This window comes from Oncorhynchus gorbuscha, linkage group LG03 (assembly GCF_021184085.1).
Source record: "Oncorhynchus gorbuscha isolate QuinsamMale2020 ecotype Even-year linkage group LG03, OgorEven_v1.0, whole genome shotgun sequence".
Taxonomy (NCBI): domain Eukaryota; kingdom Metazoa; phylum Chordata; class Actinopteri; order Salmoniformes; family Salmonidae; genus Oncorhynchus; species Oncorhynchus gorbuscha.
Genome location: NC_060175.1, coordinates 59,161,648 through 59,180,309, shown reverse-complemented (window position 1 = coordinate 59,180,309; position 18,662 = coordinate 59,161,648). Strand labels below are relative to the sequence as shown.

General features: G+C 45.3%; 1 protein-coding gene across 2 annotated transcripts in view; it reads right to left on the bottom strand.

Annotated features, from left to right (window-relative positions):
• Positions 1-17,067, bottom strand: part of LOC124021140 (protein FAM210B, mitochondrial-like) — a 31,065-nt gene extending 13,998 nt beyond the window's left edge. The window contains exon 1 of one of the 2 annotated variants that reach the window (XM_046336496.1): positions 16,287-17,067. In XM_046336496.1, the coding sequence (XP_046192452.1) occupies positions 16,287-17,000 (714 nt within the window). In that variant the 5' untranslated portion in view covers positions 17,001-17,067. The remainder of the gene's footprint in view (positions 1-16,286) is intronic. The other variant, XM_046336487.1, reaches the window with a different exon arrangement.
• Between the last annotated feature and the right edge of the window lie 1,595 nt (positions 17,068-18,662).

Genomic DNA, 18,662 nt, shown 5'->3' with positions numbered 1-18,662 from the left:
GATCCAAATCAGTCAGGTTTCAAGACTAGTCATTCAACTGAGACTGTTCTTCTCTGTATCACGGAGGCGCTCCGCACCGCTAAAGCTAACTCTCTCTCCTCTGCTCTCATCCTTCTAGACCTATCGGCTGCCTTCGATACTGTGAACCATCAGATCCTCCTCTCCACCCTCTCAGAGTTGGGCATCTCCGGCGCGGCCCACGCTTGGATTGCGTCCTACCTGACAGGTCGCTCCTACCAGGTGGCGTGGCGAGAATCTGTCTCCTCACCACGCGCTCTCACCACTGGTGTCCCCCAGGGCTCTGTTCTAGGCCCTCTCCTATTCTCGCTATACACCAAGTCACTTGGCTCTGTCATAACCTCACATGGTCTCTCCTATCATTGCTATGCAGACGACACACAATTCATCTTCTCCTTTCCCCCTTCTGATGACCAGGTGGCGAATCGCATCTCTGCATGTCTGGCAGACATATCAGTGTGGATGACGGATCACCACCTCAAGCTGAACTTCGGCAAGACGGAGCTGCTCTTCCTCCCGGGGAAGGACTGCCCATTCCATGATCTCGCCATCACGGTTGACAACTCCATTGTGTCCTCCTCCCAGAGCGCTAAGAACCTTGGCGTGATCCTGGACAACACCCTGTCGTTCTCAACTAACATCAAGGCGGTGGCCCGTCCCTGTAGGTTCATGCTCTACAACATCCGCAGAGTACGACCCTGCCTCACACAGGAAGCGGCGCAGGTCCTAATCCAGGCACTTGTCATCTCCCGTCTGGATTATTGCAACTCGCTGTTGGCTGGGCTCCCCTGCCTGTGCCATTAAACCCCTACAACTCATCCAGAACGCCGCAGCCCGTCTAGTTTTCAACCTTCCCAAGTTCTCTCACGTCACCCCGCTCCTCCGCTCTCTCCACTGGCTTCCAGTTGAAGCTCGCATCCGCTACAAGACCATGGTGCTTGCCTACGGAGCTGTGAGGGGAACGGCACCTCAGTACCTCCAGGCTCTGATCAGGCCCTACACCCAAATAATGGCACTGCGTTCATCCACCTCTGGCCTGCTCGCCTCCCTACCACTGAGGAAGTACAGTTCCCGCTCAGCCCAGTCAAAACTGTTCGCTGCTCTGGCTCCCCAATGGTGGAACTAACTCCCTCACGACGCCAGGACAGCGGAGTCAATCACCACCTTCCGGAGACACCTGAAACCCCACCTCTTTAAGGAATACCTAGGATAGGATAAAGTAATCCTTCTCACCCCCCCCCCCCCCTTAAAATATTTAGATGCACTATTGTAAAGTGGCTGTTCCACTGGATGTCATAAGGTGAATGCACCAATTTGTAAGTCGCTCGAATGTAATGTAATGTAAATGTATTATATAACATGATGTCTCTGAGTGTCATCTGATGAAGATCAAAGGTCAGTGATTAATTTGATCTATATTTCTGCTTTTTGTTAATCCTATCTTTGGCTGGAAAAATGGCTGTTTTTTTGACTTGGCTCTGACCTAACAATCATATGTTGTGCTTTCGCTGTAAAGCCTTTTTGAAATTGGACACGATGGTAGATTAACAAGAAGTTTCTTTCATTTGCTGTATTGGACTTGTTCATGTGTGAAAGTTACATATTTCTAAAAGATATTTTAGAATTTTGCACGCTGCCTTTACAGCGGAATGTTGTCGAGGGTTTCCGCCAGCGGAACGTCTGCGCTAGAAAGGATAAGCCTGTTTTAAAAACTGCATGCCTATACGGTGAACAACGGACAAGTGAATAGAAGCAGGGCAGTACTGTGGGATGAAAAGGTTTAATCAGTTATACAACTTCATGGAATAAGAAAAATTAGCATGCCTGACGTGCGACCCACATTACTACAGTCGTGGACAAAAGTTGAGAATGACAAATATTAAATTTTAAAAGTCTGCTGCCTCAGTTTGTATGACGGCAATTTACATATACTCCAGAATGTTATGAAGAGTGATCCGATGAATTGCTAAGTCCCTCTTTGCCATGCAAATGAATCCCAGAAAAACATTTCCACTGCATTTCAGCCCTGCCACAAAAGGACCAGCTGACATGTCAGTGACACTCTCGTTAACACAGGTGTGAGTGTTGACGAGGACAAGGCTGGAGATCACTGTTATACTGATTGAGTTTGAATAAGTAACTGGAAGCTTCGAAAGGAGGGTGGTGCTTAGAATCAGTGTTGTTCCTCTGTCAACCATGGTTACCTGCAAGGAAACACGTGCTGTCATCATTGCTTTGCACAAAAAGGTCTTCACAGGCAATGATATTGCTGCCAGTAAGATTGCACCTAAATCAACCATTTATCGGATCATCAAGAACTTCAAGGAGAGCGGTTCAAATGTTGTGAAGAAGGCTTCAGGGCACCCAAGAAAGTCCAGCAAGCGCCAGAACTGTCTCCTAAAGTTAATTCAGCTGCGGAATCGGTGCGCCACCAGTACAGAGCTTGCTCAGAAATGGCAGTAGGCAGTTGTGAGTGCATCTGCACACACGGTGAGGTGAAGACTTTTGGAGGATGGCCTGGTGTCAAGAAGGGCAGCAAAGAAGCCACTTTTCTCTCCAGAAAAAACATCAGGGACAGACTGATATTCTGCAAAAGGTACAGGGAGAGGCTGAGGACTGGGGTAAAGTCATTTTCTCTGCTGAATCCCCTTTCCGGTTGTTTGGGCATCCGGAAAAAAGCTTGTCCGGAGAAGACAAGGTGAGTGCTACCTTCAGTCCTGTGTCATGCCAACAGTAAAGCATCCGGAGACCATTATTGCTTCTCAACCCAGAGAGTGAGCTCACTCACAATTTTGCCTAAGAACGCAGCCATGAATAAAGAATGGTACCAACACATCCTCCTAGAGCAACGTCTCTCAACCATCCAGGAACAGTGTGGTGATGAACAATGCCTTTTCCAGTATCATAGAGCACCTTGACATAAGACAAAAGCGATAACTAAGTGGCTCGGGGAACAAAACATCAATATTTTGGGTCCATGGCCAGGAAACACCCCAGACCTTAATCCCATTTAGAACTTGTGGTCAATCCTCAAGAGGCAGCGGGACAAACAAAAACCCACAGATTCTGACAAACACCAAGCATTGATTATGCAAGAATAGGCTGCCATCAGTCAGGATGTGGCCCAGAAGTTAATTGACAGTATGCCAGAGCGGAATGCAGAGGTCTTGAAAAAGAAGGGTCAACACTGCAAATATTGACTCTTTGCATCAACTTCATGTAATTGTCAATAAAAGCCTTTGACACTTATGAAATGCTTGTAATTATTAGTAACATCTGACAAAAATGTCTAAAGACACTGAAGCAGCAAACTTTGTGAAAATGAATGTGTCATTCAAAACTTTTGGCCACGACTGTACATTTGAAGTCAGAAGTTCACATACACCTTAGCCAAATACATTTAAACTTAGTTTTTCACAATTCCTGACATTTAATCCCAGTATAAATTCACTGTTTTAGGTCAGATAGGATCACCACTTCATTTTAAGAATGTGAAATGTCCAAATATTAGTTGAGAGAATTATTTATTTCATCTTTTTTTTCTTTCATCACATTCCCAGTGGGTCAGAAGTTTACATACACTCAATTGGTATTTGGTAGCATTGCCTTTAAATTGTTTAACTTCTTTAGGTATAGGGGCCAGCATTTTCACTTTTGGATAAATAGCGTGCCCAGTTTCAACTTCCCGCTACTCATGCCAAGAACATAAGATATGCGAATTATTAGTAGATTTGGATAGAACACACTCTGAAGTTCCTAAAACTGTTTGAATCACGTCTGTGAGTATAACAGAACTTGTGTAGCAGGCAAGACCCTGAGGACTAACCGTTCAGAATTTCTTTTTTTTAGGTCTGTCTGTTCAGTGAGTTCTCATTGGAAAACAATATTTCTTAGACACTTCTTTTCAGTTCCTACCGCTTCCACTGGATGTCACCAGACTTTGGAATTTGGTTGAGATAATTGTATGTGAATTGCAATGAATTGCAATGAAGAAGTACAGCCATCTTAGGAACTGGGTAACACTGTTGAGAGTTGCGCAAGACTTGAAAAGTAGCATTGGTTTGTGGTCTTCCTGTATTGAACACAGATAGGCCCGTCTACAATTTGATTGATTATTAACGTTTAAAAATACCTGAAGTTGTATTACAAAAGTAATTTGAAATATTTTGGAAAAGTTTATAGGCACAAATGGCAAGATGTTTTTTTCTGGATCAAACAGGCCCCAAAAAAATGACATTTTGGATATATATGGACGGAATTAATAGAACAAAAGGACCAATTGTCATGTTTATGGGACATATTGGAGTGCCAATAAAACAAGCTCGTCAAAAGGTAAGGCATGTTGTATACACTGCTCAAAAAAATAAAGGGAACACTTAAAAAACAATGTAACACCAAATCAATCACACTTCTGTGAAATCAAACTGTCCACTTAGCAACACTGATTGACAATACATTTCACATCCTGTTGTGCAAATGGAATAGACAACAGGTGGAAATTATAGGCAATTAGCAAGACACCCCCAATAAAGGAGTGGTTCTGCAGGTCGTGACCACAGACAACTTCTCAGTTCCTATGCTTCCTGGCTGATGTTTTGGTCACTTTTGAATGCTGGCGGTGCTTTCACTCTAGTGGTAGCATGAGACGGAGTCTACAACCCACACAAGTGGCTCAGGTAGTGCAGCTCATCCAGGATGGAACATCATTGCGAGCTGTGGCAAGAAGGTTTATGGTGTCTGTCAGCGTAGTGTCCAGAGCATGGAGGCGCTACCAGGAGACAGGCCAGTACATCAGGAGACGTGGAGGAGGCCGCAGGAGGGCAACAACCCAGCAGCAGGACTGCTACCTCCGCCTTTGTGCAAGGAGGAGCAGGAGGAGCACTGCCAGAGCCCTGCAAAATGACTTCCAACAGGCCACAAATGTGCATGTGTCTGCTCAAACAGTCAGAAACAGACTCCATGAGGGTGAAGTGAGGGCCCAACGTCCACAGGTGGGGGTTGTGCTTACAGCCCAACACGGTGCAGGATGTTTGGCATTTGCAAGAGAACACCAAGATTGGCAAATTCGCCATTGGCGCCCTGTGCTCTTCACAGATGAAAGCAGGTTCACACTGAGCACATGTGACAGACGTGACAGAGTCTGGAGACACTGTGGAGAACGTTCTGCTGCTTGCAACATCCTCCAGCATGATCGGTTTGGAGGTGGGTCAGTCATGGTATGGGGTGGCATTTCGTTGGGGGGGCCGCACAGCCCTCCATGTGCTCGCCAGAGGTAGCCTGACTGCCATTAGGTACCGAGATGAGATCCTCAGACCCCTTGTGAGACCATATGCTGGTGCGGTTGGCCCTGGGTTCCTCCTAATGCAAGACAATGCGGCTCATGTGGCTGGAGTGTGTCAGCAGTTCCTGCAAGAGGAAGGCATTGATGTTATGGACTGGCCCGGCGATCCCCAGACCTGAATCCAATTGAGCACATCTGGGACATCATGTCTCGCTCCATCCACCAACGCCACGTTGCACCATAGACTGTCAAGGAGTTGGCGGATGCTTTAGTCCAGGTCTGGGAGGAGATCCCTCAGGAGACCATCCTCCACCTCATCAGGAGCATGCCCAGGCGTTGTAGGGAGGTCATACAGGCACGTGGAGGTCACACACACTACTGAGCCTCATTTTGACTTGTTTTAAGGACATTACATCAAAGTTGGATCAGCCTGTAGTGTGATTTTCCACTTCAATTTTGAGTGACACCAAATCCAGACCTCCATGGGTTGATAAAGTTGATTTCAATTGATAATTTTTGTGTGATATTGTTGTCAGCACATTCAACTATGTAAAGAGAAAAATTATTTAATAAGAATATTTAATTCATTCAAATCTAGGATGTGTTATTTTAGTGTTCCCTTTATTTGTTTGAGCAGTGTATTTTATTTCTGCGTTTTGTGTTGTGCCTGCAGGGTTGAAATATGCTACTCTTTGTTTACTGTTGTGCTATCATCAGAAAGTAGCTTCTTATGCTTTCGCCGAAAAGCCTTTTTAAAATCGGACATGTTGGCTGGATTCACAACGAGTGTAGCTTTAATTTCATATCTTACACGTGTGACTTAATGAAAGTTAGATTTTTTATATCATTTTACTTGAATTTGCCGCGCTGCATTTCCCCTGGCTCTTGGCCAAGTGAGACGCAAGCGTCCCCTATACCTTAAGAAGTTAACTTGGGTCAAACGTTTGGGGTAGCCTTCCACAAGCTTCCCACAATAACTTGGGCGAATTTTGGCCCATTCCTCCTGACAGAGCTGGTGTAACTGAGTCAAGTTTGTAGGCCTACTTGCTCGCACACGCTTTGTCAGTTCTGCCCACAAGTTTTCTATAGGCTAGAGGTCAGGGCTTTGTGATGGCCACTCCAGTACCTTGATTTTGTTGTCTTTAAGCCATTTTAACACAACTTTGGAAGTATGCTTGGGGTCATTGTCCATCTGGAAGACACATTTGCGACCAAGCTTTAACCTTTCTAGCGCAGGGGTTCCGCTAGCGGAACAACATACCGCTGAAAAGGCAGCGCGCAAGATTACAAAATATATTTTAGAAATATGTAACTTTCACACATGAACAAAAAAGAAAAAAAAAGAAAATGAAAGATAAACATCTTAATCTACCCATCGTGTCCGATTTAAAAAATGCTTTACAGCTAAAGCACAACATATGATTATGTTAGATCACCACCAAGTCGAAAAAACACAGCCATTTTTCCAGCCAAAGGTAGGAGCCACAAAAAGCAGAAAAATAGATAAGTAATCACTAACCTTTGAGGATCTTCATCAGATGACACTCATATGACATGTTACACAATACATGAATGTTTTGTTCGATTATGTGCATATTTATATCCCAAAATCCCAGTTTACATTGGCGCCTTACGTGCAGTGATGTTTTGATTCCAAAACATCCAGTGATTTTGCAGAAATACTAATAATAAACATTGATAAAAGATAGTGTTATTCACAGAATTAAAGATAGACTTCTCCTTAATGCAACCGCTGTGTCAGATTTTTTAAAAACTTTACGGAAAGCATAATCTGAGAACGTTGCTCAATACCCAAAACAGCCAGAGGAATAGCCGCCATTTTGGAAAACACAAAGTTAGAAACAACACCATAAATATTCACTTACCTTTGATGATCATCAGGAGGCACTCCCAGGGATCCAGGTTCGACAATAAATGACTGATTTGTTCCATAAAGTTCCATCATTTATGTCCAAATAGCCACTTGTTGTTAGCGTGTCCAGCCCAGTAATCTTCATGAGGTGCAAGCATTTCATCCAGACAAAAACTCGAAAAGTTCCATCACAGTCCTTTAGAAACATGTCAAACGATGTATGGAATCAATCGTTAGGATGTTAACATAAAACATAAAACATCAATAATGTTCCAACCGGAGAATTCCTTTGTCTTCAGAAAAAGCACTGGAACGCGAGGTAACTCTGTCGGGAGCGCACGTCATGAGACCAAGGCTCTCTGCCATACCACTGACTCAAAGAGGTCTCATGAGCCCCTCCTTTATAGTAGAATCCTCATTCAAGTTTTAAAGACTGTTGACATCTAGTGGAAGCCTGAGGAAGTTCAAGCTCATCCATCTCTCAATGTGTACTCGGTAGGTCAAGCTTTGAAAAACTACAAACCTCAGATGTCCCACTTCCTGGTTGGATTTATCTCAGGTTTTCGCATGCCATATGAGTTCTGTTATACTCACAGACATCATTCAAACAGTTTTAGAAACTTCAGAGTGCTTTCTATCCAATAATACTAATCATATGCATATATTAGCATCTGGGACAGAGTAGGAGGCAGTTCACTCGGCATGCTATTCATCCAAAAGTGAAAATGCTGCCCCCTATCCCAAAAAGGTTAACTTCCTGACTGATGTCATTGTTTCAATATATCTACAATTTTCCCCCCTCATGATGCCATCTATTTTGTGAAGTGCACCAGTCCCTCCTGCAGAAAAGCACCCCCACAACATGAATCTGCCACCACCGTGCTTCATGGTTGGGATGGTGTTCTTCTGCTTGCAAGCCTCCCACTTTTTCCTCCAAACATAACAATGGTCACTATGGCCAAACAGTTCAAATTTTGCTTATTCAGACCATAGGACATTTCTCCAAAAAGTACGCTCTTTGTCCCAATGTGCAGTTGCAAACCGTAGTCTGGCTTCTTCCTTGCTGAGCGGCCTTTCAGGTTATGTCTATATAGGACTTGTTTTACTGTGGATATAGACACATTTGTACCAGTTTCCTCCAGCATCTTCACGAAGTCCTTTGCTGTTGTTTTGGGATTGATTTGCACTTTTCGCACCAAAGTACGTTCATCTCTAGGAGACAGAACACATCTCCTTCCTGAGCGATACGACGGCAGCGTGGTCCCATGATGCTTATACTTGTGTCCTACTTTTTGTACAGATGAACATTGTCGTTCTTTTAACGCAACGTAACGTAAACAACACTACTAGCTAGCCAGCTAGCCCCCGAATAGCAGCACTGTAGAAACTATTACACTCAACGGAACGACTTGATTAGTGTAGTGTCAACAATGCACCCACTGCCAGCTAGCCTACTTCAGCAGTACTGTATCATTTGAATCATTTTAGTCAATAAGATTCTTGCTACGTAGCTTAACTTTCTGAACATTCGAGACGTGTAGTCCACTTGTCATTCCAATCTCCTTTGCATTAGCGTAGCCTCTTCTGTAGCCTGTCAACTATGTGTCTGTTTATCCCTGTTCTCTCCTCTGTGCACAGACCATACAAACGCTCCACACCGCGTGGCCGCGGCCACCCTAATCTGGTGGTCCCAGCGCGCACGACCCACGTGGAGTTCCAGGTCTCCGGTAGCCTCTGGAACTGCCGATCTGCGGTCAACAAGGCAGAGTTCATCTCAGCCTATGCCTCCCTCCAGTCCCTCGACTTCTTGGCACTAACGGAAACATGGATCACCACAGACAACACTGCTACTCCTACTGCTCTCTCTTCGTCCGCCCACGTGTTCTCGCACACCCCGAGAGCTTCTGGTCAGCGGGGTGGTGGCACCGGGATCCTCATCTCTCCCAAGTGGTCATTCTCTCTTTCTCCCCTTACCCATCTGTCTATCGCCTCCTTTGAATTCCATGCTGTCACAGTTACCAGCCCTTTCAAGCTTAACATCCTTATCATTTATCGCCCTCCAGGTTCCCTCGGAGAGTTCATCAATGAGCTTGATGCCTTGATAAGCTCCTTTCCTGAGGACGGCTCACCTCTCACAGTTCTGGGCGACTTTAACCTCCCCACGTCTACCTTTGACTCATTCCTCTCTGCCTCCTTTTTCCACCCCTCTCCTTTTTGACCTCACCCTCTCACCTTCCCCCCTACTCACAAGGCAGGCAATACGCTCGACCTCATCTTTACTAGATGCTGTTCTTCCACTAACCTCATTGCAACTCCCCTCCAAGTCTCCGACCACTACCTTGTATCCTTTTCCCTCTCGCTCTCATCCAACACCTCCCACACTGCCCCTACTCGGATGGTATCGCGCCGTCCCAACCTTCGCTCTCTCTCCCCCGCTACTCTCTCCTCTTCCATCCTATCATCTCTTCCCTCCGCTCAAACCTTCTCCAACCTATCTCCTGATTCTGCCTCCTCAACCCTCCTCTCCTCCCTCTCTGCATCCTTTGACTCTCTATGTCCCCTATCCTCCAGGCCGGCTCGGTCCTCCCCTCCCGCTCCGTGGCTCGATGACTCATTGCGAGCTCACAGAACAGGCCTCCGGGCAGCCGAGCGGAAATGGAGGAAAACTCGCCTCCCTGCGGACCTGGCATCCTTTCACTCCCTCCTCTCTACATTTTCCTCCTCTGACTCTGCTGCTAAAGCCACTTTCTACCACGCTAAATTCCAAGCATCTGCCTCTAACCCTAGGAAGCTCTTTGCCACCTTCTCCTCCCTCCTGAATCCTCCTCCCTCTCTGCAGACGACTTCGTCAACCATTTTGAAAAGAAGGTCGACGACATCCGATCCTCGTTTGCCAAGTCAAACGACACCGCTGGTTCTGCTCACACTGCCCTACCCTGTGCTCTGACCTCTTTCTCCCCTTTCTCTCCAGATGAAATCTCGCGTCTTGTGACGGCCGGCCGCCCAACAACCTGCCCGCTTGACCCTATCCCCTCCCCTCTTCTCCAGACCATTTCCAGAGACCTTCTCCCTTACCTCACCTCGCTCATCAACTCATCACTGACCACTGGCTACGTCCCTTCCGTCTTCAAGAGAGCGAGAGTTGCACCCCTTCTGAAAAAACCTACACTCGATCCCTCCGATGTCAACAATTACAGACCAGTATCCCTTCTTTCTTTTCTCTCCAAAACTCTTGAACGTGCCGTCCTTGGCCAGCTCTCCCGCTATCTCTCCCGCTATCTCTCTCTGAATGATCCAAATCAGTCAGGTTTCAAGACTAGTCATTCAACTTCAAGACTAGTCATTCAACTCCGCACTGCTAAAGCTAACTCTCTCTCCTCTGCTCTCATCCTTCTAGATCTATCGGCTGCCTTCGATACTGTGAACCATCAGATCCTCCTCTCCACCCTTTCTGAGTTGGGCATCTCCGGCGCGGCCCACGCTTGGATTGCGTCCTACCTGACAGGTCGCTCCTACCAGGTGGCGTGGCGAGAATCTGTCTCCTCACCACGCGCTCTCACCACTGGTGTCCCCCAGGGCTCTGTTCTAGGCCCTCTCCTATTCTCGCTATACACCAAGTCACTTGGCTCTGTCATAACCTCACATGGTCTCTCCTATCATTGCTATGCAGACGACACACAACTAAACTTCTCCTTTCCCCCTTCTGATGACCAGGTGGCGAATCACATCTCTGCATGTCTGGCAGACATATCAGTGTGGATGACGGATCACCACCTCAAGCTGAACCTCGGCAAGACGGAGCTGCTCTTCCTCCCGGGGAAGGACTGCCCGTTCCATGATCTCGCCATCACGGTTGACAACTCCATTGTGTCCTCCTCCCAGAGCGCTAAGAACCTTGGTGTGATCCTGGACAACACCCTGCCGTTCTCAACCAACATCAAGGCGGTGGCCCGTTCCTGTAGGTTCATGCTCTACAACATCCGCAGAGTACGACCCTGCCTCACACAGGAAGCGGCGCAGGTCCTAATCCAGGCACTTGTCATCTCCCGTCTGGATTACTGCAACTCGCTGTTGGCTGGGCTCCCTGCCTGTGCCATTAAACCCCTTCAACTCATCCAGAACGCCGCAGCCCGTCTGGTGTTCAACCTTCCCAAGTTCTCTCACGTCACCCCGCTCCTCTGTTCTCTCCACTGGCTTCCAGTTGAAGCTCGCATCCGCTACAAGACCATGGTGATTGCCTACGGAGCTGTGAGGGGAACGGCACCTCAGTACCTACAGGCTCTGATCAGGCCCTACACCCAAACAAGGGCACTGCGTTCATCCACCTCTGGCCTGCTCGCCTCCCTACCACTGAGGAAGTACAGTTCCCGCTCAGCCCAGTCAAAACTGTTCGCTGCTCTGGCCCCCCAATGGTGGAACAAACTCCCTCACGACGCCAGGACAGCGGAGTCAATCACCACCTTCCGGAGACACCTGAAACCCCACCTCTTTAAGGAATACCTAGGATAGGATAAGTATCCCCCCCCCCCTTTAAGATTTAGATGCACTATTGTAAAGTGACTGTTCCACTGAAGGTGAATGCACCAATTTGTAAGTCGCTCTGGATAAGAGCGTCTGCTAAATGACTTAAATGTAATGTAAATGTAACGTGGCACCTTCAGGCATTTGGAAATTGCTCCCAAGGATGATCCGGACTTGTGGAGATCTACAATCTTTTCTGAGGTCTTGGCTGATTTCTTTTGATTTTCCCAGGATGTCAAGCAAAGAGGTACCGAGTTTGAAGGTAGGCCTTGAAATACATCCACAGGTACACCTCCAATTACTCAAATTATGTCAATCAGAAGCTTCTAAAGCCATGACATAATTTTCTGGAATTTTCCAAGCTGTTTAAAAGGCAAAGTCAACTTAGTGTATGTAAACTACTGACCCAATGGAATTGTGATACAGTGAATTATAAGTGAAATAAGCTGTCTATAAACAAATTGTTGGACAAAATACTTGTGTCACGCACAAAGTAGATGTCCTAACCGACTTGCCAAAACTACAGTTTGTGAACAAGAAATTTGTGGAGTGGTTTAAAAACTAGTTTTAATGATTCCAACCTAACCCAGAACCCAAACCGCACGTGCGTGACTGTGCATACATGTATTTTGTCACCCGACACCAAACGCAGGTTACAATATAAAAAAATCAACTCTGAACCGATTACATTAATTTGGGGACAGGTCGAAATGCATTTAACATGTATGACAATTTAGCTAGCTAGCTTGCACTTGCTAGCTAATTTGTCCTATTTAGATAGCTTGCAGTTGCTAGCTAATTTGTCCTGGGATATTAACATTGAGTTGTTATTTTATGCGAAATGCACAAGGTCCTCTGCTCTGACAACTAATCCACACATAAAATGTACAACCGTATCGTTTCTTGTCATCTCTCCTCCTTCCAGGCTTTTTCTTCTCTTGACTATGTTGCGATTGGCAACTTTCATAAATTAGGCATTACCGCCACCGACCTCATTCGTCTTTTTGTCACCCATGTGGGTATAACCAATGAGGAAATGGCATGTGGGTACATGCTTCCATGTACCCACGTGCTTTCTAGATGGGAAAGGCAGGACTTTCAGCGCAATCTAAGTCAGAAATAGAACAGACTTCTATTTTAGCCCTTGGTAATGCAGACGCTCGTTGGCGTGCGCGAGCAGTGTGGGTGCAATAATTAGATAATATAGTTTTGTAAATTTATTTTGCAAAGCTCGTGCATGCGACGCGAGCGGTGTAGTCAGCCTGTAAGTGTATGTAAACTTCCGACTTCAACTGTATATGAAGCAGGCAAATAAGCATCCAGTTACTGTTCGATTGAATGTTAGAATGGGCAAAACGAGTTATTTCAGAAATGGCCGGCATCTTGGGATTTTCACACACAAAAGTGCCCAGGATTTATCGAGAATGCGTCGACAAACAAAAAACATCCAGCCAGCAGCAGTTGTGTGGTTAAAAACTGCTAGCTGAAAGGCCAAAGGATAAATGACAAGAATTGTGCAAGCTAACAGGCAGGCAACACACAGGCGGCACAGTACAACAGTGATGTGCAGAACGGCATCACAGAATGTCGGTACTTGAGCACAGATGGATTATTGCAGTAGACGACCGACCCGGGTTTCACGCCTATCAGCTAAAAAAACAAGAAGAAGCGGCTGCAGTGGCACGCGATCACCAACACTGGACAATTGTGTGGGAAAACATTGCCTGGTCCGATTGCGTCATGGCAGTCAGGATCTGGCATAAGCAGCATGAGTCCATGGCCCCATCCTGCCTGGTGTCAACGGTACACAGGCTTGTGGCGATTGTGTAATCGTGTGCGGAATGTTTTCCTGGCACATGTTAGATTCCTTGATACCAATTGAGCAACGGTTGAACGCCACATATTGTAGAATCCATGCACGAGGAATTCAGGCTGTTCTGGAGGCAAAGGGAGATCCGACCCAGTACTACATGGGTATACCTAATAAAATATGTAAATATATAAATGGGAGAGAGTGTGTGAGAGAGAATAGTCTATGGAATGGTTTATGGAAAGAAGGTACTTCAGGTGGTATTGGCAGAAGTGGTTTAACTTAACAGAAGTCCTTGTGGTTATTTGTGGTGATGCCTGCCCACTTGCCCTTCAGCACAGGCATCATGACCCCCAGCACGGCCTGTACATTGCAATGTAAGTATGCCCCCAATGCAAAAGTCTAATACAGCCACAGTAGGAATTCAGATCGTTTTACTTTGAGCAAATTAACCAATTATCTTTTGTTGAATTTATATAACAGTCCAACCTTGTTTAGCATTATCTAGTCCAACTGTGGCATGATTCCACAATTGCTGTCCGCTGATTTTGTGCTTCCAGTGCAATTGGAATGTATTCAGACCCCTTGACTTGTTCCACATTTTGTTACGTTACAGCCTTATAAAACTTCAATATACACACAATACCCCATAATGACAAAGTGAACATAGGTTTAGAAATGGATGCTCAGCGCATCCGGTTTCCATCAACCATTCTTGAGAGGTTTCTAAAACTTGATTAATTGGAGTCCAACAGTAGTAAATTCAATAGATTGGACATGATTTGGAAAAGGCACACCTGTCTATAGAAGGTCCCACTGTTGACAGTGCATGTTAGAGCAAAAACCAAGCCATGAGGTCGAAGGAATTGTCTGCAGTGCCCGAGACAGGATTGTGTCGAGGCACAGATCTGGGGAAGGGTACCAAAAAATGTCTGCTGCATTGAAAGTCTCAAAAACACAGAGGCCTCAATCGTTGTTAAATGAAAGACGATTGGAACCAGCAAGACTCTTCCTAGAGCTGGCTGCCCGGCCAGACTGAGCAATCTGGGAAGAAGGGCCTTGGTCAGGGAGTTGACAAAGAATGTGATGGTCACTGATAGAACAATCCAGAAGGACAACCATCTCTGCAGCACTCCACCAAAATCAGGCCTTTATGGTAGAGTGGCTAGACAGAAGCCACTCCTCAGTAAAAGGCACATGACACCCCACTTGGAGTTTCCAAAAGGCACCTAAAGACTGACCATGTGAAACAAGATTCTCTGGTCTATGGAAATCAAGATTGAACCCGTCTGGATGTCAAGCGTCACAACAAGAGGAAACCTGGCACCATCCCTACGGTGAAGCATGGTGGCAGCATCATGCTGTGGGAATGTTTTTTCAGCGGCAGGGGCTGGGAGACCAGTCAGGATTGAGGGAAAGATGAACAGAGCAAATTAGAGAGAGATCCTTGATGAAGACCTGCTCCAGAGCACTCAAGACCTCAAACTGGGGGAAAGGTTCACCTTCCAACAGGACAACGACCCTTAGCACACAGCCAAGACAATGCTGGAGTGGCTTCGGGACAAGTCTCCGAATGTCCTTGAGTGGCCCAGACAGAGCCCAGACTTACACCCGAAAATAGCTGTGCAGCAACATCTAACATGACAAGAGCTTGAGAGGATCTGCAGAGAAGAATGGGAGAAACTCCCCAAAACAGGTGTGCCAAGCTTGTAGTGTCATACCCAAGACTTGAGGCTGTAATCACTGCCAAAGATGCTTCAACAACATACTGAGTAAAGTGCCTGAATACTTATTTAAATGTGATTTCTTTTTTTTTTCTTTTTTTTTTATTGTGCACATTTTATAAAAACCTGTTTTTGTTTTATCATTATGGCCGAGTGTGTAGATTGATGAGGAAAAAACAATTTAATTCATTTTAGAATAAGGCTGTAATGTAACAAATTGAGAAAAAAGTCAAGGGACCTGAATACTTTCCGAAGGCACGGTATACTGTAGCAAGAAAGTAATACTAAGAGTATGTTGTGTAGTAAGCTGTTGGTATTCCAGCCTAAAAATTTAGTCCCTTTACCACTCTTAATTTCACCTATTGTTCTGACTTAGCCTATAACCTGTTTTACAGAAATGCAATCATTTAACATTGTAAGAACTGCCATTGTCTGCCTATATGCCACCTTTATTTATCCTACGGTTCTGACTTGGTGTACAAGGGGAATACTGTAAGAATGGCCCATGTTCTGAATTCTGTTGCTGTACATTTCAAACGTGTTTAACAAATAGTTATTGACTATGTCTGTCCTAGGTCGTTCATTAATGTCTTAATCGAAATTATGGATAGCCTCTTGCTTGTCACATGTCATCCCCTTATGCCATTGTTTGTACATGTCAATTGTAAGTAGAAATTACATTTGTTTAAGCAAGTCAGCCATATCAGCTATGTTTTTTTTAAAGGCAGTAAATGAGGCTGAATGATCTGTTTCGCTGCAGACAAGGCTCCTCTGATAGCCAGGTGTAGCGGTGGTAAGGTGTTGGGACAGCTTTATGTAGGCCCTAACAGATTGTGGGCACCGTTTTCACCATTATAGTGCAATTAATGTATTGTTTAGTGTTGTGTAGTAGATTTGCAGGCATGCATCTCGCCCAAAAGAATGTTTGCCCCACCAATATTTACATTCTAAAATGTCCACTTAGTACTTTACTACACTGGCATGATTGATGGTCAAACATTGTTCATTTAAATTCGATGTCACATGGGTTAAACAAATACCATTCAAAGTTGAATTTACCACTTTGTGATCTGCGGGCGAGTCCTCCACCAGTTTGGGAGCAACAGCAACCGAGGAAAAAGGTCTCATTTGCACAGTCATCGTGGGATATAATCGATGATTGCAGACATTGGCTCCAGACGTAAACACAGATTCAAGTGCATCTACGTATTGTTTCTTCTGCCAGCTTTGGCCTCCATTCGTCCGATAAAGAGTTGAGCTAGTGACGTTATGTGTACGGCTGAATAAGCTTTTACCAGTACTTTTGTTGGAGAGATTTAAAGAAAAATAATTTACTCGAGTTAATTGTTGCTGATGCGTGATTATGAAACGAACAGAGTCCCGGTTCTTGACGGAAAACATATCCTTCTCCCTTTTTTCTCGCTTTCCATCAGGCGAAAGTGCCACAAAATATCCACAAAAAGCTCGGGAGCATTTGAATGCATGGATGTTACGTAATGGCAAAGTGCAGGTAACGTCAACTACCGTTAGTCTGTTCGTTTTAAATTGTGCCGCTGCCCCTGTCGTGGAGTTGAAAGCCTGCGCCAAAGCCTTCGCCGACAGCCTCGCTCCTCGACACACAAACATGTCTCTCAAACTACAAACAAAGCACGGACTGTAAAACTGATTAATTAAAAATATAACTAACGTTTGTTGAGGACGCTCATAAAATTCAATCTCGACTGCTGTCCATCTCGCGCTTCTGATCGCGCTCCACCAATAACGAGCCCGCATGTAGGTGGACGCTGTAATAATAAGGGAGATATTTTACGCTGCAACGGGTTAAAAAGGCCCCGTCACGTTATCAGTCGAAAGCGGGGAGGGAGGAGTGCCCTTTTCAAACAGTGGCGGTTCTAGACCATTTCAACTGGGGGGGCCAGTTACATTAGATGTTATTGTTGTCATATCGTTTTCTTCACTGCATTTCAGGCATTAGCAGACAAAATACCATGTTCATAATCATCATCGTTGCCACTGTCTAATAACAGATGTAAAAAGAAAGAAAGATTGAAATAATTTTTACGTAACTAATTTTTGCTTACTCTACATTTAGGAGGGCCACAAGGGGGTCCAAAATTGTTGTCACAGTCCCCCAGACCCGCTATTGTTCTCAAATTTAACAGTAATTTGTGCCGCTCGGTCATTTTGTCAGCAAGGCAGCAGGTGCATTGTCCATAAAAATAGAACATCTATTTTCCATTAAATATATAAGTCATTTTCATTGGGGAGGCAGATAAAGCTTCTTTTTTTTGATATATCAAAAGCAATCACTTTTCCATGGGGAAATAAAATTCTAACAATTCCTACGCATGCTTAATTAGTCTAGGTCACATTTGTTCAGACCTGAGTCAGACAGAGTGGGGCAACCTCCTCTCACAAATGCAATCAACTTTCAGCCAATGCGAAACATGCTACCTTATTGTATTGAATGTGGACACCTGCTCATTGAACATCTCATTCCAAAATCATGGGGATTCATGTGGAGTTTGGTTTGTCCCCCCTTTGCTGCTATAATAACATCTACTCTTCTGGGAAGGCTTCCCAGTAGATGTTGGAACATTGATGCAGGGACTTGCTTCCATTAAGCCACAAGAGCGTTAGTGAAGTCAGCCACTGATGTTGGCCGATTGGGCCTGGTTCGCAGTCGGCATTGCAATTCATCTCAAAGATATTTGATGATGTTGAGGTCAGGGCAATGTGCAGGCCAGTCAAGTTCTTCTACAGCCGATCTCGGCAAACCATTTCTGTATGGACCTCGCTTTGTGCACGGGGGCATTGTCATGCTGAAACAAGAAAGGGCCTTCCCCAAACTGTTGCCACAAAGTTGAAAGCACATAATCATCTAGAATATCATTGTATGCTGTAGCGTTAATATTTCCCTTCACTGGAACTAAGGGGCCTAGCCCAAACCATGAAAAACAGCCCCAGACCATAATTCCACCTCTACTAAACTTTACAGTTGGCACTAGCATTCGGGCAGGTAGCATCCTCCTGGCCTCCACCAAACCCAGATTTGTCCGTCGGACTGCTAGATGGTAAAGCGTGATTCATCACTCCAGAGAACGTTTCCACTGCTCCAGAGTCCAATGGCGGCAAGTTTTACACCACTCCAGCTGATGCTCAGCGTTGCGCATGGTGATCTTAGGCTTGTGTGTGACTGCTCGGCCATGGAAACCCATTTTATGAAGCTCCTGATGAACAGTTCTTGTGCTGACCTTGACTCCAGAGGCAGTGTGGAACTCAAATCAAATTTGCCCCTTAAGTGCCCCTAACCAACAATGCAGTTTTAAAAAAATATGGATTACATTTTTTTTAAACAAGTAATTAACGAGCAGCAGTAAAATAACAATAGAGAGACAATATACAGGGGGGGGTACCGGTACAGAGTTAATGTGT